The sequence below is a fragment of the Bombina bombina genome, chromosome 1, assembly GCF_027579735.1.
Source record: "Bombina bombina isolate aBomBom1 chromosome 1, aBomBom1.pri, whole genome shotgun sequence".
NCBI classification, from domain to species: domain Eukaryota; kingdom Metazoa; phylum Chordata; class Amphibia; order Anura; family Bombinatoridae; genus Bombina; species Bombina bombina.
The window spans coordinates 304,895,908-304,918,980 of NC_069499.1; the positions used below are offsets into that span (position 1 = coordinate 304,895,908).

At 41.7% G+C, this 23,073-nt stretch overlaps 1 protein-coding gene across 1 annotated transcript in view; it reads left to right on the forward strand.

Annotated features, from left to right (window-relative positions):
* CLASP1 (cytoplasmic linker associated protein 1) overlaps positions 1 to 23,073 on the forward strand; it is a 905,754-nt gene that overhangs the window by 255,834 nt on the left and 626,847 nt on the right. Inside the window, exon 15 of the mRNA XM_053712150.1 lies at positions 20,019 to 20,078. Within this exon, the coding sequence (XP_053568125.1) occupies positions 20,019 to 20,078 (60 nt within the window). The remainder of the gene's footprint in view (positions 1 to 20,018; positions 20,079 to 23,073) is intronic.

Below are 23,073 nucleotides of genomic sequence, written 5' to 3' on the forward strand. Positions count from 1 at the left end.
ATCATCACAGCAGAGCTGTGAAGAGTGTAGTTGACTGTGATAAAAAACGTTTATTTGTGTATTTTTTCTGCTGCCAGGGTTAGTTATCCTTTGCTAATGGGAACAATCCTTTGCTAAAATTGTATATTTCTTACAAAGATTTGATGCTATAATTTAATTATTTTCAACTGTCATAATTTTTTCTGTGCTTCTTATAGGCACAGTTCGTTTTCATATTATTGTAAATTACTTGAAAAAGATTTTCCAAGTTGCTAGTTAATTGCTAGTGTGTTAAACATGTCTGATTCAGAGGAAGATACATGTACTATATGTGCTAATGCCAAAGTGGAGCCCAATAGAAATTTATGTACTAACTGTATTGATGCTACTTTAAATAAAAGTCAATCTGTACAAATTGAACATATTTCACCAGACAACGAGGGGAGAGTTATGCCGACTAACTCGCCTCACGTGTCAGTACCTGCATCTCCCGCTCGGGAGGTGCGTGATATTGTAGCGCCGAGTACATCTGGGCGGCCATTTCAAATCACATTACAGGATATGGCTACTGTTATGACTGAAGTTTTGGCTAAATTACCAGAACTTAGAGGCAAGCGTGATCACTCTGGGGTGAGAACAGAGTGCGCTGATAATATTAGGGCCATGTCAGACACTGCGTCACAGGCGGCAGAACATGAGGACGGAGAACTTCATTCTGTGGGTGACGGTTCTGATCCAAACAGACTGGATTCAGATATTTCAAATTTTAAATTTAAGCTGGAAAACCTCCGTGTATTACTAGGGGAGGTGTTAGCGGCTCTGAATGATTGTAACACAGTTGCAATACCAGAGAAAATGTGTAGGTTGGATAAATATTTTGCGGTACCGGCGAGTACTGATGTTTTTCCTATACCTAAGAGACTTACTGAAATTGTTACTAAGGAGTGGGATAGACCCGGTGTGCCGTTCTCACCTCCTCCGATATTTAGAAAAATGTTTCCAATAGACGCCACCACACGGGACTTATGGCAAACGGTCCCTAAGGTGGAGGGAGCATTTTCTACTTTAGCTAAGCATACCACTATCCCGGTGGAGGATAGCTGTGCTTTTTCAGATCCAATGGATAAAAAATTAGAGGGTTACCTTAAGAAAATGTTTGTTCAACAAGGTTTTATATTACAACCTCTTGCATGTATTGCGCCTGTCACGGCTGCAGCAGCATTTTGGTTTGAGTCTCTGGAAGAGACACTTGAATCATCTACACTAGATGAGATTACACTCAAACTTAAAACCCTTAAGTTAGCTAACTCATTTATTTCAGATGCCGTAGTACATTTAACTAAACTTACGGCTAAGAATTCCGGATTTGCCATTCAGGCACGCAGGGCACTGTGGCTAAAATCCTGGTCAGCTGATGTTACTTCTAAATCTAAATTGCTTAATATACCTTTCAAAGGGCAGACCTTATTCGGGCCCGGGTTGAAGGAGATTATCGCTGACATTACAGGAGGTAAAGGCCATGCCCTGCCTCAGGACAAAGCCAAACCTAGGGCTAGACAGTCTAATTTTCGTTCCTTTCGTAATTTTAAAGCAGGAACAGCATCAACTTCCTCTGCACCAAAACAGGAAGGAGCTGTTGCTCGCTACAGACAAGGCTGGAAACCTAACCAGTCCTGGAACAAGGGCAAGCAGGCCAGGAAACCTGCTGCTGCCCCTAAGACAGCATGAATCGAGGGCCCCCGATCCGGGACCGGATCTAGTAGGGGGCAGACTTTCGCTCTTCGCCCAGGCTTGGGCAAGAGATGTTCAGGATCCCTGGGCGTTAGAGATCATATCTCAGGGATACCTTCTGGACTTCAAATCCTCTCCCCCAAGAGGGAGATTTCATCTGTCAAGGTTGTCAACAAACCAGATAAAGAAAGAAGCGTTCCTACGCTGCGTACAAGATCTTTTATTAATGGGAGTGATCCATCCAGTTCCGCGGTCGGAACAAGGACAAGGGTTTTACTCAAATCTGTTTGTAGTTCCCAAAAAAGAGGGAACTTTCAGGCCAATCTTGGATTTAAAGATCCTAAACAAATTCCTAAGAGTTCCATCGTTCAAAATGGAAACTATTCGAACAATTTTGCCCATGATCCAAGAGGGTCAGTACATGACCACAGTGGATTTAAAGGATGCTTACCTTCACATACCGATTCACAAAAATCATTACCGGTATCTAAGGTTTGCCTTTCTAGACAGGCATTACCAGTTTGTAGCTCTTCCATTCGGATTGGCTACGGCTCCAAGAATCTTCACAAAGGTTCTGGGTACTCTTCTGGCGGTACTAAGACCGCGAGGAATTTCGGTAGCTCCGTACCTAGACGACATTCTGATACAAGCTTCAAGCTTTCAAACTGCCAAGTCTCATACAGAGTTAGTACTGGCATTTCTAAGGTCGCATGGATGGAAGGTGAACGAAAAGAAGAGTTCTCTCTTTCCACTCACAAGAGTTCCCTTCTTGGGGACTCTGATAGATTCTGTAGAAATGAAGATTTACCTGACAGAAGACAGGTTAACAAAGCTTCAAAATGCATGCCGTGTCCTTCATTCCATTCAACACCCGTCAGTAGCTCAATGCATGGAGGTGATCGGCTTAATGGTAGCGGCAATGGACATAGTACCTTTTGCACGACTACATCTCAGACCGCTGCAATTGTGCATGCTAAGTCAGTGGAATGGGGATTACTCAGATTTGTCCCCCACTCTGAATCTGAATCAAGAGACCAGAAATTCTCTTCTATGGTGGCTTTATCGGCCACACCTGTCCAGGGGGATGCCATTCAGCAGGCCAGACTGGACAATTGTAACAACAGACGCCAGCCTACTAGGTTGGGGTGCTGTCTGGAATTCTCTGAAGGCTCAGGGACTATGGAATCAGGAGGAGAGTCTCCTTCCAATAAACATTCTGGAATTGAGAGCAGTTCTCAATGCCCTTCTGGCTTGGCCCCAGTTAACAACTCGGGGGTTCATCAGGTTTCAGTCGGACAACATCACGACTGTAGCTTACATCAACCATCAGGGAGGGACAAGAAGCTCCCTAGCAATGATGGAAGTATCAAAGATAATTCGCTGGGCAGAGTCTCACTCTTGCCACCTGTCTGCAATCCACATCCCGGGAGTGGAGAACTGGGAGGCGGATTTCTTAAGTCGTCAGACTTTTCATCCGGGGGAGTGGGAACTTCATCCGGAGGTTTTTGCCCAGATACTTCGACGTTGGGGCAAACCAGAGATAGATCTCATGGCGTCTCGTCAGAACGCCAAGCTTCCTCGCTACGGGTCCAGATCCAGGGATCCGGGAGCGGTTCTGATAGATGCTTTGACAGCACCTTGGACCTTCGGGATGGCTTATGTGTTTCCACCCTTCCCGATGCTTCCTCGATTGATTGCCAGAATCAAACAGGAGAGAGCATCAGTGATTCTAATAGCACCTGCATGGCCACGCAGGACTTGGTATGCAGATCTAGTGGACATGTCATCCTGTCCGCCTTGGTCTCTACCTCTGAAACAGGACCTTCTGATCCAGGGTCCATTCAAACATCAAAATCTAACTTCTCTGAAGCTGACTGCTTGGAAATTGAACGCTTGATTTTATCAAAACGTGGTTTTTCTGAGCCAGTTATTGATACCTTAATACAGGCTAGGAAGCCTGTTACCAGAAGGATTTACCATAAAATATGGCGTAAATACTTATATTGGTGCGAATCCAAGAGTTACTCATGGAGTAAGGTTAGGATTCCAAGGATATTGTCTTTTCTACAAGAAGGTTTAGAAAAGGGGTTATCCGCTAGTTCTTTAAAGGGACAGATTTCAGCTCTGTCCATTCTTTTACACAAACGTCTGTCAGAAGTTCCGGACGTTCAAGCTTTTTGTCAGGCTTTAGCTAGGATCAAGCCTGTGTTTAAAACTGTTGCTCCGCCATGGAGTTTGAACTTAGTTCTTAATGTTTTACAGGGTGTTCCGTTTGAACCCCTTCATTCCATTGATATCAAGTTGTTATCTTGGAAAGTTCTGTTTTAATGGCTATTTCCTCGGCTCGAAGAGTTTCTGAGTTATCTGCCTTACATTGTGATTCTCCTTATCTGATTTTTCATTCAGACAAGGTAGTTCTGCGTACTAAACCTGGGTTCCTACCTAAGGTGGTCACTAACAGGAATATCAATCAAGAGATTGTTGTTCCATCTTTGTGTCCTAATCCTTCCTCAAAGAACGAACGTCTGCTACACAATCTAGATGTAGTCCGTGCCCTGAAATTTTATCTACAGGCAACTAAGGATTTTCGTCAAACGTCTTCCCTGTTTGTAGTTTATTCTGGTCAGAGGAGAGGTCAAAAAGCTTCGGCTACCTCTCTCTCTTTTTGGCTTCGTAGCATAATACGATTAGCCTATGAGACTGCTGGACAGCAGCCTCCTGAAAGAATTACAGCTCATTCTACTAGAGCTGTGGCTTCCACTTGGGCCTTTAAAAATGAGGCTTCTGTTGAACAGATTTGCAAGGCTGCAACTTGGTCTTCTCTTCATACTTTTTCCAAATTTTACAAATTTGACACTTTTGCTTCTTCGGAGGCTGTTTTTGGGAGAAAGGTTCTTCAGGCAGTGGTTCCCTCCGTATAAAGAGCCTGCCTGTCCCTCCCGTCATCCGTGTACTTTTGCTTTGGTATTGGTATCCCAGAAGTAATGATGACCCGTGGACTGACCACACTTAACAGGAGAAAACAAAATTTATGCTTACCTGATAAATTCATTTCTCCTGTAGTGTGGTCAGTCCACGGCCCGCCCTGTTTTTTATGGCAGGCTAAAAAATTTTTTTTTGGATTATACTCCAGTCACCACTACACCCTTGGGCTTCTCCTTTCTCGTTGGTCCTTTGGTCGAATGACTGGAGGTGACGTAGAGGGGAGGAGCTATATAGCAGCTCTGCTGGGTGAATCCTCTTGCACTTCCTGTAGGGGAGGAGATAATATCCCAGAAGTAATGATGACCCGTGGACTGACCACACTACAGGAGAAATGAATTTATCAGGTAAGCATAAATTTTGTTATTACCCATTCCCCAGTTTTGCATAACCAACACAGTTATAATACACTTTTTACCTCTGTGATTACCTTGTATCTAAGCCTCTGCAAACTGCCCCCTTATTTCAGTTCTTTTGACAGACTTGTATTTTAGCCAATCAGTGCTGACTCCTAGGTAACGTCATGTACCTGAGCTTAATGTTATCTATATCAGTGATTTGCAACCTTTTTTTGCCGTGGCACACTTTTTTACATAAAAAAATCCTGTGGCACACCACCATCCTAAAACTTTACAAAATCACACATTGTAGCCTAATACAGGATATATAATACAGTATGTGTATATATATATATATATATATATATATACACACTGTACTGTGCTGTCATGCCATGCCTCCTACAAACTATACATGACATATAAATATTTCAAAATTTGAAAGAGGGACACCCCCACACTGTTGTCAGTCTGCCGCGGCACACCTGAGGATCTCTCACGGCACACTGGTTGAAAAACACTGATCTATATGACGCACATGAACTTACGCCCTCTAGTGGTGAAAAACTGTCAAAATGCATTCTTGTAAGGGGCATCCTTCAAGATCTACGAAATTAGCATATGAGCCTACCTAGGCTTAGCTTTCAACTAAGAATACCAAGAGAACAAAGCAAAATTAGTGATAAAAGTAAAATGGAAAGTTGTTTAAAATGACATGCCCTATTTGAATCATGAGTTTATTTTGGACTTGACTGTCCCTTTAAGCTTAGAGATTTGAAATAATGATAAAAAAAAAATGGACCTTGAGACAGAAGATCCGTACGCAGAGGAAGAGAACATGGAGAGCAACTGAACCAGTTCTGCATACCAAACTCTGCCTAACCAGAGCAATCAGGATTACTGATAATCTCGCTCTTGCCTAATCCTGTTCACACTGGAAGAACTAGAGGAGAAAAACATAGGCTAGCCAAAATACTATAGGGGTACTAGGGCATACACAAACAATGCCTGAGGCTCCCTGGACCTCACATAGTATCTGGGAGATTTATTGTACAACCCGAAGGCCATTAGATCTATCTCTGGAAAACCCCAAATATCCACTATCTGTTTTAAAACATCCAGATGAAAAGACCACTCACCTAGATGAAGAGACTCGCAACTGAGAAAAGCTGCTACCTAGTTGTCCACTCCTGGAATAAGAATTGCAAAAATCAGTCAACATAAAACATCTGCCCAAGAAAAAAAATTAAGACACTTTTCTTCTGTTAAGTGTGATCAGTCCACGGGTCATCATTACTTCTGGGATATTACTCCTCCCCAACAGGAAGTGCAAGAGGGTTCACCCAGCAGAGCTGCATATAGCTCCTCCCCTCTACGTCACTCCCAGTCATTCTCTTGCACCCAACGACTAGATAGGATGTGTGAGAGGACTATGGTGATTATACTTAGTTTTATATCTTCAATCAAAAGTTTGTTATTTTAAAATAGCACCGGAGTGTGTTATTACCTCTCTGGCAGAGTTTGAAGAAGAATCTACCAGAGTTTTTGCTATGATTTTAGCCGGAGTAGTTAAGATCATATTGCTGTTTCTCGGCCATCTGAGGAGAGGTAAACTTCAGATCAGGGGACAGCGGGCAGATGAATCTGCATAGAGGTATGTAGCAGCTTTTATTTTCTGACAATGGAATTGATGAGAAAATCCTGCCATACCGATATAATGTCATGTATGTATACTTTACACTTCAGTATTCTGGGGAATGGTACTTCACTAGAATTACACTGTAAGAATTACATAAAGCTGTTTAATAACTAGAAATTATGTTTAACGTTTTTGCTGGAATGTAAAATCGTTTTCATTTGCTGAGGTACTGAGTGAATAAATGTTTGGGCACTATTTTTCCACTTGGCAGTTGCTTAATCTTTTTTCTGACAGTTTCTGTTCTCTCTCACTGCTGTGTGTGAGGGGGAGGGGCCGTTTTTTGGCGCTTTTGCTACGCATCAAATATTTCAGTCAGCAGCTCATTGTATTTCCTGCATGATCCGGTTCATCTCTACAGAGCTCAGGGGTCTTCAAAACTTATTTTGAGGGAGGTAATTTCTCTCAGCAGAGCTGTGAGAATTATAGTTGACTGAGATAAAAAACGTTTATTCTGTAATTTGTTTCCTGCCTTCAGAATTTGTTATCTTTGCTAATGGGATTAAACCTTTGCTAAAGTTGTGTTGTTTACACTATAACTGTTTTCAATTTATTAATTTTCAACTGTCATAGATCTTCTGTGCTTCTTAAAGGCACAGTACGTTTTTAATATTATTCTAATTGAATTGTATTCCAAGTTGATTTACCTGACAGAGGACAGGCTAACAAGACTTCAAAGTGCTTGCCGCACCCTTCATTCCATTCAACACCCGTCAGTGGCTCAATGCATGGAGGTAATCGGCTTAATGGTAGCGGCAATGGACATAGTCCCCTTTGCACGCTTACACCTCAGACCACTGCAACTGTGCATGCTAAGTCAGTGGAATGGGGATTACTCAGACTTATCCCCTTCTCTGAATCTGGATCAAGAGACCAGAAATTCTCTTCTATGGTGGCTTTCTCGGCCACATCTGTCCAGGGGGATGCCATTCAGCAGACCAGACTGGACAATTGTAACAACAGACGCCAGCCTTCTAGGTTGGGGTGCCGTCTGGAATTCTCTGAAGGCTCAGGGACAATGGAGTCAGGAGGAGAGTCTCCTGCCAATAAACATTCTGGAATTGAGAGCAGTTCTCAATGCCCTCCTGGCTTGGCCCCAGTTGACAACTCGGGGGTTCATCAGGTTTCAGTCGGACAACATCACGACTGTAGCTTACATCAACCATCAGGGAGGGACAAGAAGCTCCCTAGCTATGATGGAAGTATCAAAGATAATTCGCTGGGCAGAGTCTCACTCTTGCCACCTGTCAGCAATCCACATCCCGGGAGTGGAGAACTGGGAGGCGGATTTCTTAAGTCGTCAGACTTTTCATCCGGGGGAGTGGGAACTCCATCCGGAGGTCTTTGCCCAAATACTTCGACGTTGGGGCAAACCAGAGATAGATCTCATGGCGTCTCGACAGAACGCCAAGCTTCCTCGTTACGGGTCCAGATCCAGGGATCCAGGAGCAGTCCTGATAGATGCCCTGACAGCACCTTGGGACTTCAGGATGGCTTACGTGTTTCCACCCTTCCCGATGCTTCCTCGATTGATTGCCAGAATCAAACAAGAGAGAGCATCAGTGATTCTAATAGCTCCTGCGTGGCCACGCAGGACTTGGTATGCAGACCTGGTGGACATGTCATCCTGTCCACCTTGGTCTCTACCTCTGAAACAGGACCTTCTGATACAGGGTCCCTTCAAACATCAAAATCTAACTTCTCTGAAGCTGACTGCTTGGAAATTGAACGCTTGATTTTATCAAGACGTGGGTTTTCCGAGTCAGTTATTGATACCTTAATACAGGCTAGGAAGCCTGTTACCAGAAAGATTTACCATAAGATATGGCGTAAATACCTATATTGGTGTGAATCCAAAGGTTACTCTTGGAGTAAGGTTAGGATTCCTATGATATTGTCTTTTCTACAAGAAGGTTTAGAAAAGGGTTTATCTGCTAGTTCATTAAAGGGACAGATCTCAGCTCTGTCCATTCTGTTACACAAACGTCTGTCAGAAGTTCCTGACGTCCAGGCTTTTTGTCAGGCTTTGGCCAGGATTAAGCCTGTGTTTAAGACTGTTGCTCCACCATGGAGTTTAAACCTTGTTCTTAATGTTTTACAGGGCGTTCCGTTTGAACCCCTTCATTCCATTGATATAAAGTTGTTATCTTGGAAAGTTCTATTTTTAATGGCTATTTCCTCGGCTCGAAGAGTCTCTGAATTATCAGCCTTACATTGTGATTCTCCTTATTTGATTTTTCATTCGGATAAGGTAGTTTTGCGTACTAAACCTGGGTTCTTACCTAAGGTAGTTACTAACAGGAATATCAATCAAGAGATTGTTGTTCCTTCCTTGTGCCCAAATCCTTCTTCGAAGAAGGAACGTCTACTGCACAACCTGGATGTAGTCCGTGCTCTAAAATTTTACTTACAGGCAACTAAGGAATTTCGACAAACGTCTTCTCTGTTTGTCGTTTACTCTGGGCAGAGGAGAGGTCAAAAAGCTTCTGCTACCTCTCTTTCTTTTTGGCTTCGTAGCATAATTCGTTTAGCTTATGAGACTGCTGGACAGCAGCCTCCTGAAAGAATTACAGCTCATTCTACTAGAGCTGTGGCTTCCACTTGGGCCTTCAAGAATGAGGCCTCTGTTGAGCAGATTTGCAAGGCTGCAACTTGGTCTTCGCTTCATACTTTTTCCAAATTTTACAAATTTGACACTTTTGCTTCATCGGAGGCTATTTTTGGGAGAAAGGTTCTTCAGGCAGTGGTTCCTTCTGTATAAAGAGCCTGCCTATCCCTCCCGTCATCCGTGTACTTTTGCTTTGGTATTGGTATCCCAGAAGTAATGATGACCCGTGGACTGATCACACTTAACAGAAGAAAACATAATTTATGCTTACCTGATAAATTCCTTTCTTCTGTAGTGTGATCAGTCCACGGCCCGCCCTGTTTTTAAGGCAGGTAAATATTTTTTAATTTATACTCCAGTCACCACTTCACCCTTGGCTTTTCCTTTCTCGTTGGTCCTTGGTCGAATGACTGGGAGTGACGTAGAGGGGAGGAGCTATATGCAGCTCTGCTGGGTGAATCCTCTTGCACTTCCTGTTGGGGAGGAGTAATATCCCAGAAGTAATGATGACCCGTGGACTGATCACACTACAGAAGAAAGGAATTTATCAGGTAAGCATAAATTATGTTTTTTAATAGCTAGGGAGTGGCAATTTCCCTCCTGAAGAATAATGAAAGCCACTACTGTGACATTGTCTGTCTGAAAATGTCTTTATAACAGAGGCCCAGTCTGCAGGGCTCTAAAAATAGAACCGAGTTCTAGTACATTTATTGGCATCCATGCCCCCCGAGGAAACCAAACCCCTTGTGCCCTCTGAGCCCCAAATTACCCCCCTAACCTGAAAGACTTTCACCTGTAATGATTACAGTTAGGGTTTCCCCCTCAGCCATGTTTTCCTGGACACTTATGAGTTACACATGCTGCAGGGTGTGCAGGGAGGAACATGTATTGTGTTTCCTGACAGCACTATTCATGTTTCTCCCTGCACACCCTGCAGCATGTGTAACTTATAAGTGTTCTGTATTTTAAGGGACGGGTGGCAACCTTAATTACAGTCCAAAATAGAACTAGCAAAATAAGAAGATTCAGCCACCAAGACAGAAACTGACTTGTTCTGAGATTTAGATACAGCTCTACAAACAGCTGAGTACAATACAAACCTGGAGAGGCCTCGTGCAAAAGAGCAAACAGAATAGCCTCTGATGCAGCAATTATGAGACCTAATACCACCAAGCTTAGAGTGATTGAAGGAAAAGAAAGAGACTGAAGGTTTTGACAAGCTGACACCAGCTTCAACATTCTAAATTTGTTAGAGAGACTCATGAAAACTGAATCTATCTGAACTCCCAGAAAAATGACCCTAGGAATCAGAAAAACTCTATGGAAAACTAAATCTCCATCCATGTAGTTGAAGAAACAGACTGTACATATTAGATTCAACTAAATGTAAAGATATCATCTAGGTACTGAAACACCATATTACCCTGAATTCTGATTATAGACAAATAAGGGTGCGCAGAACCTTAGAGAATATCCTGGGAGCTGTAGCCAGGTCAAGCAGACGAGCAGCAAACTGAAAGACTTTGTCTAGAAAGACAAACCTAGAACTGATAATGTTCCCTGAGGTTTGGAACATAAAGGAAAACATCCTTTAAACCTATAGATGGCATTAACGGACCCAGCTGAACAAATGGTAGATTAGTCAGCATAATATTTATTCTGAAAGAAGAGGAACTCTGAGAAACTATTTCAGTTTGACAATCCCATCCTCCTTTGGAACAATGAAGAGATTTTAATAAAATCACAACCCCTGTTCCAATAGAGGAACAGGAACAATCACTCCCATAGATACTAGATCATGAGCCTTAACAGGATTTTTTTCAAACAGACAGAATAAACCTTCCTCTGGAAGACCTTATTCTGAAAACCTATCTGATAACCTTAAAGGGACAGTCAACACCAGAATTTTTGTTTTTTAAAAAGATAGATAATCCCTTTATTACCCATTGCCCAGTTTTACAAAACCAACACTGTTATATTAATACGCTTTTTACTTCTGTGACTAACTTGTATCTAAGCATCTTCTGACCGCCCCTAATCACATGACTTTTAGTTATCTATTGACTTGCATTTTTGCCAATTAGTGCAGTGTCTGCCACTATCCACGGGCGTGATCACAATGCTATCTATATGGCCTACATGAGCTTGCTCTCCCCTGCAGTGAAAAGTAAATAAAATAGAGGCGGCCTTCAAGGGCTTAGAAATTATCATATATGCCTTCCTAGGTTTGCTTTCAACTAGAATACCAAGAGAACAAAGCAAAATTGTTGATAAGAGTAAATTGGAAAGTTGTTTAAAATTACATACCCTATTTGAAAAATGAAAGTTTTTTTTTGGGACTTTACTGTCCCTTTAAGAAACAATACTTAGAACCCAAGGATTACGAACAGAGAAAAACAAAGTCCCCTGAAAAAAAGTAACAACCTGCCCCCTACCAGAGCCTCTGGATCAGTGGCTGTATCGTCATGCAGACTTGGATAAGGAGTAGATTTTTCGGACTGCTGGACATGTTCCAGCTTGAACTAGAGTTCCAGGTAGATCCGGCGGAAATAAGTTACTGAAAGAAAAAAATATCAGAATTATGTACCCTGTTCTGTTGAAATAGAGCGAAATCAATTATAACTTTGGATTTACCTTTTGGACTTCTTGTCCTGAGGGGAAAAAAGCTCCCTTACCTCCCATAACAGTAGCAATAATAGAATCCAAACCAGAACTAAACAATATCTTTCCCTGAAAAGGGAGAGATAAAATCCTGGATTAGAACTCATATCAGCAGACCAATACTTTAACCATAAAACCCTTCTAGAACGTACTGCCAAAAACATACTTGTAAAATCAATCTTAAAGGGACATTAAACCCACATTTTCTCCTACATTGGTGTATCCGGTCCACGGCTTCATCCTTACTTGTGGGATATTCTCAATCCCTACAGGAAGTGGCAAAGAGAGCACACAGCAGAGCTGTCCATATAGCTCCCCTCAGGCTCCGCCCCCCAGTCATTCTCTTTGCCGCTCTAACTAGTAGCATCTCCACGGGGGTGGTAAAGAGTATGTGGTGTTTAGTTGTAGTTTTTTATTCTTCTATCAAGAGTTTGTTATTTTAAAATAGTGCTGGCTTGTACTATTTACTCTGCAGCAGAAAGTGATGAAGATTTCTGCCAAGAGGAATATGATTTTAGCACCAGTAACTAAAATCCATTGCTGTTCCCACGCAGGACTGTTGAAACCAGAGAACTTCAGTTGGGGGGAACAGTTTGCAGGCTTAACTGCTTCAGGTATGATCAGTCATTTTTCTAACAAGACCTAGTAATGCTAGAAGACTGTCAGCAATCCTTTCTGGGATAGGTAAGCCATTTTTCTTAGACTCTGTATAAAATTATGGCTTATATTAAGGGCTCTATGCTGGTTGACACTATTGTGGGCTAAATCGATTGCTTTTTAGCATGTTTTCACTATAAATAAGGTGTTTTTTCAGACTTTAAAACACTTTTGGGGTTTTATTTTGCGCCTGGCACTTATTTGGACACCTATTCTAGTCAGAAAGGCACATCAATCTGACTTGGCGGTGAGGGAGGGCCTGTCTAAGGGAGAAATTTCTGACACAGGAAAAGTTTCTCAGCAGTCAGAGCCTGATACCATAGCATTTAAATTTAAGCTTGAACACCTCCGCGCTCTACTTAAGGAGGTCCTAGCTACTCTTGATGATTGTGACCCTTTGGTGGTCCCAGAAAAATTGTGTAAAATGGATAAATTCTTAGAGGTCCCAGTACACACTGAAGCGTTTCCGATACCTAAGAGGGTGACGGATATAGTGAATAAGGAGTTGGAGAAGCCAGGTGTACCTTTTGTTCCCTTTCCTATATTTAAGAAAATGTTCCCCATTGTTGACCCCAGAAGGGACACATGGCAGACGGTCCCTAAGGTAGAGGGGGCAGTTTCAACGCTAGCTAAGCGCACAACTATACCAATAGAAGACAGTTGCGCTTTCAAAGATCCTATGGATAAAAAATAAGAAGGTTTACTTGAGAAAATTTTTGCTCAACAAGGTTTTCTTCTTCAACCAATTTCTTGCATTATTCCTGTAACCACTGCATCTACAACTCGCTCCAGAAGGAGACTTCTTATGATGAAGTCATGGATAGAATTCACGCCCTGAAGTTGGCTAATTCTTTCATTACAGATGCCGCTTTTCAGTTAGCTAAATTAGTGGCGAAAAATTCTGGTTTCGCAATAGTGGCGCGTAGGGCGCTTTGGCTAAAATCGTGGTCGGTGGATGTGTCGTCCAAAACAAAATTGCTTAATATTCCTTTCAAGGGTAAGACCCTATTCAGGCCAGAGTTGAAAGAAATTATTTCAGATATCACTGGGGGAAAGGGCCATGCCCTTCCACAGGATAGACCTTTCAAAGCTAAAAATAAGTCTAATTTTCGTTCCTTTCGCAATTTCAGGAACGGACCGGCTTCTACCTCTACAGCCACTAGGCAAGAGGGTAACGCACCCCAGCCCAAACCAGCATGGAAACCATTGCAAGGCTGGAACAAGGGTAAACAGGCCAAAAAGCCTGCTGCTGCTACCAAGACAGCATGAAGGGGTAGCCCCCGATCCGGGACCGGATCTAGTAAGGGGCAGACTTTCTCTCTTTGCTCAGGCCTGGGCAAGAGATGTTCCGGACCCCTGGGCACTAGAAATTGTCTCTCAGGGGTATCTTCTAGAATTCAAGGACCTTCCTCCAAGGGGAAGGTTCCACATGTCTCGCTTATCTTTAGACCAGATAAAGAGACAGGCATTCTTACATTGCGTAGAAGACCTTTTAAAAATGGGAGTGATAAACCCAGTTCCAACAGCAGAACAAGGACTGGGATTTTACTCAAACCTGTTTGTAGTTCCCAAAAAGGAAGGAACTTTCAGGCCATTTCTGGATTTAAAGATCCTAAACAAATTCCTCAGAGTTCCATCATTCAAAATGGAAACCATTCAGACAATTTTACCAATGATCCAGGAGTGTCAATATATGACTACCGTGGACTTAAAGGATGCCTACCTGCATATTCCTATCCACAAAGATCACCATCAGTTTCTGAGGTTCGCCTTTCTGGACAAGCATTACCAGTTTGTGGCTCTTCCCTTCGGATTGGCCACTGCTCCCAGAATTTTCACAAAGGTGCTAGGGTCCCTTCTAGCGGTGCTAAGGCCAAGGGGCATTGCAGTAGCACCTTACCTAGATGACATTTTAATACAGGCGTCGTCCTTTCACAAAGCAAGGGCTCATACGGACATTGTTCTAGCCTTTCTAAGGTCTCACGGGTGGAAGGGGAACATAGAAAAAAGTTCTCTGTCCCCGTTCACAAGGGTTCCCTTCCTGGGAACAATAATAGACTCGGTAGAAATGAAAATCTTTCTGACAGAGGTCAGGAAATTAAAACTTTTGAACACTTGTCGAGTTCTTCAATCCATTCCTCAACCCTCCATAGCTCAGTGCATGGAGGTAATAGGACTAATGGTTGCGGCAATGGACGTGGTTCCTTTTGCTCTAATTCATTTAAGACCATTGCAACTGTGCATGCTCAAACAATGGAATGGGGATTATGCAGATTTGTCTCCCCAGATTCAGATGGACCAGCAAACCAGAGACTCACTCCTCTAGTGGTTGTCTCAGGGAATGAGTTTCCGAAGACCGGAGTGGATCATTGTCACGACCGACGCCAGCCTCTTAGGCTGGGGCGCCGTCTGGAAGTCCCTGAAGGCTCAGGGTCTATGGTCTCGGGAAGAATCTCTTCTCCCGATAAACATTTTGGAATTGATAGCGATATTCAATGCGCTCCAGGCATGGCCTCAACTAGCGGAGGCCAAATTCATCAGATTTCAGTCGGACAACATGATGACTGTAGCGTACATCAATCATCAGGGGGGAACAAAGAGTTCCCTGGCGATGAGGGAGGTATCCAAGATCATCAAATGGGCAGAGGATCACTCCTGCCATCTATCAGCAATTTACATCCCAGGAGTGGACAACTGGGAAGCGGATTATCTGAGTCGTCAGACTTTCCATCCGGGGGAGTGGGAACTCCATCCGGAGGTTTTTGCTCAGCTGACCCAGCTATGGGGCATTCCAGATCTGGATCTGATGGCGTCACGTCAGAACTCCAAAGTTACACGTTACGGGTCCAGGTCCAGGGATCCCAAGGCGACATTGGTAGATGCCTTAGTAGCGCCTTGGTCGTTCAATCTAGCTTATGTCTTTCCACCGTTTCCCCTTCTCCCCCGGCTAGTAGCCAGGATCAAACAGGAGAAGGCTTCGGTAATTCTGATAGCTCCTGCGTGGCCACGCAGGACTTGGTATGCATACCTGGTGAATATGTCATCGGTTCCACCATGGAAGCTGCCTTTGAGGCAGGACCTTCTAATTCAAGGTCCATTCGAACATCCAAACCTAGTTTCTCTGCAACTGACTGCTTGGAGATTGAACGCTTGATTCTAGCTAAGCGTGGGTTTTCGGAATCAGTTATAGATACTCTGATCCAGGCTAGAAAGCCTGTCACCAGGAAAATTTACCATAAGATATGGCGGAAATATCTTTGCTGGTGCGAATATAAGGGTTACTCATGGAGTAAGATTAGGATTCCAAGGATACTATCTTTTCTCCAAGAAGGATTGGAGAAAGGTCTGTCAGCTAGTTCTTTAAAGGGACAGATATCTGCTCTGTCTGTTTTGTTACACAAGCGTCTGGCAGCCATGCCAGATATTCAGGCGTTTGTACAGGCTTTAGTCAGAATCAAGCCTGTCTACAGACCTGTGGCTCCTTCATGGAGTCTAAATTTAGTTCTTTCAGTTCTTCAAGGGGTTCCGTTTGAACCTCTACATTCCATAGATATTAAGTTACTATCTTGGAAAGTTTTGTTTTTAGTAGCTATTTCTTCTGCTAGAAGAGTTTCTGAATTGTCTGCTTTGCAGTGTAATTCACCCTATCTGGTGTTTCATACAGATAAGGTCGTTTTACGTACTAAACCTGGTTTTCTTCCAAAAGTGGTTTCCAATAAGAATATCAACCAGGAAATAGTTGTTCCTTCTCTGTGTCCTAATCCAGTTTCTAACAAGGAACGTCTGTTACACAATCTTGATGTGGCTGAAAAGCATCATCTGGTTGGCTTATGAGACTGCTGGAAGGCAGCATCCTGAACGAATTACAGCTCACTCTACTAGAGCTGTGGCTTCCACATGGGCTTTCAAGAATGAGGTTTCTGTTGAACAGATTTGTAAGGCAGCGACTTGGTCTTCACTGCATACGTTTGCCAAATTTTACAAATTCGATACTTTTGATTCTTTGGAGGCTATTTTTGGGAGAAAGGTTTTGCAAGCAGTGGTGCCTTCCGTTTAGGTTACCTGACTTGTTCCCTCCCTTCATCCGTGTCCTAAAGCTTTGGTATTGGTTCCCACAAGTAAGGATGAAGCCGTGGACCGGATACACCAATGTAGGAGAAAACATAATTTATTTTTACCTGATAAATTTCTTTCTCCTACGGTGTATCCGGTCCACGGTCCGCCCTGGAATTTTGGTCAGGTTTAAATTTATTTTTTGTAAACTACAGTCACCACTGCACCCTATGGTTCTCCTTTTTCTCCTATCCGTTGGTCGAATGACTGGGGGGGGCGGAGCCTGAGGGGAGCTATATGGACAGCTCTGCTGTGTGCTCTCTTTGCCACTTCCTGTAGGGATTGAGAATATCCCACAAGTAAGGATGAAGCCGTGGACCAGATACACCGTAGGAGAAAGAAATTTATCAGGTAAACATAAATTCTGTTTTCTTTTATGATTTAGATAGAGCATGCAATTTTAAACAACTTTCTAATTTACTTCTATTATCTAATTTGCTTCATTCTCTTGCTATTCTTTGCTGAAAAGCATATCTAGATAGGCTCAGTAGCTGTTGATTGGTGCCTGCACATAGATGCCTCATGTGATTGGCTCACCCATGTGCATTGTTATTTCTTTAACAAAGGATATCTAAAAAATAAAGCATATTAGATAATAGAAGTTAATTGGAAAGTTGTTTAAAATTGAATTCTCTATCTGAATCACAAAACAACATTTTTGGGTTTAGTGTCCCATAAATGATGCCAATAACATCATCACAAAATAAATGAAAGCATTATCACATGCTGAAGGCAGCAAAACAGCCAACATTTCAGATACTGTAGAGCAAATTGTCTAACTCCCTGTGAGGAACAAGCAAACACCTATAGGAGCAAAAGCAACATTAGATTAATCTGAATGCACTAAAACATTTTAAATATGTGTTGCATAAATGTGATGTAGGTAATACCTCAGCTTGTGTACAATAAACACATTAATGCTGGTAGGAAAGTGTTCAGAGGCTCAGCTTCTAAATAAGGTTTAGGAACAGAATCAGAAGACTCCAATAACAGCAGAAAACTACAAAATTAGTACTGTGCATAAAAAAGAAAATATATAGTTATATCCCCAAAAAAGAGCTTGAAGAAAGGGAAAATACCCTCTACATAATAAGCTCTTAAAAAAGTTACAAGACCAAAGTGCGCTAATCTGACCTCCAGATAGTGCACCTAAGAATGGAGTGTGCACGTTATCTGGCTTGAGCAGACTCAAAATCCAATGCACAAAATAGACATGAGCAAACTCAAAATAAAAAAATGTACGCAAACATTCCGATGTGCACTAAAAAAAATTAACCAAGAATTTTTTTTGAATAATTAGAAAAATTATATTTACATAACCTAATCAGGCTAAAAGAGTGCCCATTCTTACCTATATAGGCACTAATTTACTGTAGGAAACCAGCAGGAAGCCAAACCAGTGCTGAAACATAACAGCAGAGGATATGGAAAAGGAGTATATCGACGACCCAACAGGAGGCAGCAAAGGACAGGTTCCTGCGACAGCTGTTGAAGGCTTGTGACTAATTCCCAAGAGGTGAAAAATGTGGCACTACTCCAATGCATCCCTCTATCAAACACTACACTCTGCGGTGAAAAGGGTCTCAGCTCAGTCTGAGAACCCCTCTCTCTAACGAATAATCTGCACATATTCATTCTTCAGTGGATTTGAAGACGAGACTGGTTTACCAGTAAGGTTGGAAGGGGTTTTATAAGACTCTTGAGTTTTGGGAATCTATGCCTCTTCCTAGGGACATGGAAGAATAATTCCCAGGAGAAATAGATTGTGGACTTTTACCACCTATATGAAAGAAAATAAAATAACTTAATTTTGTTAGTTTTATTTATTTTAATTTATTCCCTTTTCATAATATATGTTTAACCCCAGTAAAGAGTTTCACACAGTCAGTAGTCCTTACCCAATATGCCCTTATGCCACTTAAATGAGGATGCCAGTAAGCCAATCAACAGCAGGCATACGTGTGTGTGTATGTATTAAAGAGACAATAAAGCCATAATGAAGCATTCACGAATCTGATAGAGCATGCAATTTTAAATAATTTACTAATTTACTTTTATTATATTTTGCTTTGTTCTTTTGGCGTCCTTTTGTGCAACAGTAAATCTAGGTCATCTTAGGAGTGTTGACCTATCTTTAACAGTCTATGGCAGCAGTATTTGCAACATTGTGTAACACTAAAATAAACAATGTCGCAAACACTGCTGCCAGATGATTAAAGTGATGGAAATCCTAGCATTTTCGAAGTGCTAGGATTTACCAGTGCAGCGAATAAAGTGGACTTTTAGTCATGGAGTATAAAATACTTCATGCTGAAAGTTCCTTTATTTGTCTGCATCTTTGCCTCCCTGAGCGCCTCAGGCTGCCAACGGCAGAATGCTGTTTTGCAGTGAGGTGATCTTAGCCCAATAGCGTTCTAGCTATCCGGCATAATGCCAGCTGGGGAGCACAGCTATTGGCTAAGAGGTGAAAACGTCACCTCATTGAAGAAAAAAAAAACGTTCTGCCGCGGGCGGCCTGAGACACTCATTACGGTGAACGCTGCAGACAAAGGAACTTTCAGCATGAAGTATGAAAGTCCCCTTTATTTGTTGCACTGGTAAATCCTAGTGTTTCACAAACGCTAGGATTTGCTATCACTTTAAGGCACCTGCACCTTCCTGAGCTCTTTAACAAGGATACCAAGAGAATTAAGCATAATTGATAATATAAGTAAATTGAAAGTTGTTTACAATTATCTATCCAGTCAATATAAAGGGACAGTAAAGTCATAATTAGACATTCATGATTTAGACAGATCATACAATTTCTAACAACTTTCCAATTTACTTCTATTATTTAATTTGCTTCCTTCTCTTGTTATCCTTTGCTGAAAGGTTTATGATAAGCTCAGAAGCAGCAAAGAACCTAGGTGGCTGCATATATATACCGATTTTCATTGACTCACCCATGTGTTCAGTTAGAAACCAGTAGTTCATTGCTACTCCTGCAACAAATGATACCAAGAGAATAAAGCAAATTTATTAATAGAAGTAAACTGGAAAGTTGTTTAAAATTGTATGTTCTACCTAAATCATGAAAGAGAAATTTTGGGTTTCATGTCCCTTTAAGTTTAATTTTGACTTTACTGTCCTCTTAAATACATTGTAAGAATAGGGCATCTATTTAAATATATGCTTTTTTTACCTAGAGTCCCTCTAACAAACCAAGCAAAACAAATGTCTGTTATTAATTGTTATTTTTCCTCTACTCTAGGCGCTGCTATGAATTTTTGGAATTGCTTCTTCAGGAATGGCAGACACACTCTCTAGAAAGGTGACTTTTTTCAGTACCTCTCCAGCTGACCCTTTTTTTCATCTTGTAAGAGGCATACAATGCATTAATAATCATTAAAGCAGCAGTTCATGACTTTTCATTTAGTGATACGCTCACAATGCATCAATAGTCTTTTAAGCATATAGACATAGTAAAGTGGCTGTTCACTTCACATTTTTGTAAATATTTTATATGTTTTCATGTGATAACACTGAAGAAATGACACTTTGCCACAATGTAAAGTAGTGAGTGTACAGCCTGTATAACAGTGTAAATTTGCTGTCCCCTCAAAATAACTCAACACACAGCCATTAATGTCTAAACCGTTGGCAACAAAAGTGAGTACACCCCTAAGTGGAAATGTCCAAATTGGGCCCAATTAGCCATTTCCCCTCCCCGGTGTCATGTGACTCGTTAGTGTTACATGGTCTCAGGTGTAAATGGGGTCACTGGAAGTTCGACATGGCACCTCATGGCGGAGAACTCCTCTGAGGATCTTAAAAAAAGAATTGCTGCTCTACATAAAGATGGCCTAGGCTATAAGAAGATTGCCAAGACCCTGAAACTGAGCTGCAGCACGGTGGGCAAGACCATACAACGGTTTCACAGGACAGGTACCACTTATAACATGCCTCACTCTGGTCGACCAAAGAAATTGAGTGCACGTGCTCAGCGTCATATCCAGAGGTTGTCTTTGGGAAATAGACGTATGAGTGCTGCCAGCATTGCTGCAGAGGTTGAAAGGGTGGAGGGTCAGCCTGTCAGTGCTCAGACCAATACACCGCACACTGCATCAAATTGGTCTGCATGGCTGTTGTCCCAGAAGGAAGCCTCTTCTAAAGATGATGCACAAGAAAGTCCGCAGTTTGCTGAAGACAAGCAGACTAAGGACATGGATTACTGGAACCTTATCCTGTGGTCCGATGAAACCAAGATAAACTTATTTGGTTCAGATGGTGTCAAGTGTGTGTGGCGTCAACCAGGTGAGGAGTACAAAGACAAGTGTGTCTTGACTACAGTCAAGTATAGTGGTGGGAGTGTCATGTTCTGGGCTTTCATGAGTGTTGCCGGCACTGAAGAGCTACAGTTCATTGAGGGAACCATGAATGCCAACATGTACTGTGACATACTGAAGCAGAGCATGATAAACTCCCTTCAGAGACTGTGCTGCTGTGCAGTATTCCAACATAACCCCAAACACACCTGCAAGATGACCACTGCCTTGCTAAAGAAGCTGAGGATAAAGGTGATGGACTGGCCAAGCATGTCTCCAGACCTAAACCCCACCCTATTGAGCATCTGTGGGGCATCCTCAAACGGAAGGTGGGGGGAGCGCATGGTCTCTAACATCCACAAGCTTGATGATGTTGTCATGGAGGAGTGGAAGAGGACTCTAGTGGCAACCTGTGAAGCTCTGGTGAACTCCATGCGCAGGAGGGTTAAGGCAGTGCTGGAAAGTAATGGTGGCCACACAAAATATTTACACTTTGGGCCCAATTTGGACATTTCCACTTAGGGGTGTACTCATTTTTGTTGCCAACGGTTTAGACATTGATGGCTGTGTGTTGAGTTATTTTGAGGGGACAGCAAATTTACACTGTTATACAGGCTGTACACTCACTACTCTACATTGTAGCAAAGTGTAATTTCTTCAGTGTTTGTCACATGAAAAGATATAATAAAATATTTACAAAAATGTGTGAGGGGTGTACTCACTTTTTTTGAGATACTGTGTGTGTGTGTGTGTGTGTGTAATGTGTATGTATATACATATATATATGTATGTGTGTGTATATACTGTGTATGTATGTGTGTGTGTATGTATATATATGTATATATATATATATATATATATATATACATACATACATACATACATACATACATACATACATACATACATACATACATACATACAGGTCCGTAAATAATTGGACACTGACACAAGTTTTGTTATTTCGGCTGCTTAATAAAATAAATTTGTTATGGTGGCATAATGAATGTGGGCTTAAAGTGCAGTCTCTTTGCTTTAATTTGAGGGTATTCACATCCACATTGGAGAAAGGGTTTAGGAATTACTGCTCTTTAATATGTAGCCCCCTCTTTTTCAAGGGACCATAAGTAATTGGACATTTGACTCAAAAGCTGTTTCATAAACAGGTGTTGACTATTTCTTCATTATTTCTTCAAGTAAAAGGTCTGGAGTTGATTCCAGGTGTGGCATTCACATTTGGAAACTGTTGCTGTGAACCCACAACATGCATTCAAAGGAGCTCTCAATGCAAGCGAAACAGACCATCCTTAGGCTGCAATAATAATAAAAAAGAAGCAATCCATCAGAGATAGCAGGAACATTAGGAGTGCCCAAATCAACAGTTTGGTACATTTTTTTTTAATTTCTTTTTATTGAGGAAGCAATATCACACTGTTACATACTTGGCAAACAATAATACAGAAGGTGTATCAAAGCATGACACAAAAAAACAAAACAAAAAAAAGTAAACATCACGTCATGATGAGGCAGTATATAGAAGTCCAAACTGCCAGACTCTTCTGCTCCTCGTTTCAGTTTTTTTTTTTTAGGATTTTGTTGTGACATCATTTCAAACAGATCCACTGGTGGGATCATTCTATTTACAGATCAAGGATGACACAGTGAATAATCATAGGTAGCGTCAGTTAGCAAAATACTGAATAAGCTGATATAAGAATAACTTCATAACATTCTTCAGATAAATTTGCAAATATATGGAGGAAAAAACAATGATCATTATGTAACGAAAGTCACACTATTAAAATTGAGTTTAAACAAATTATAATTAAGGTCACTCTATGTAATCTAATGAATCTTCTTAGAGCAGCTGTTGCAGATTACAGGGCAAACAGTAGTACATTCTTCTAAGTCAGAGTTCTACAGAACAATATAGCATCAACACATATTATTGTACTCGGAGAAACTAATACGTTATCAAACCATAAATAGCAAACATGAGTG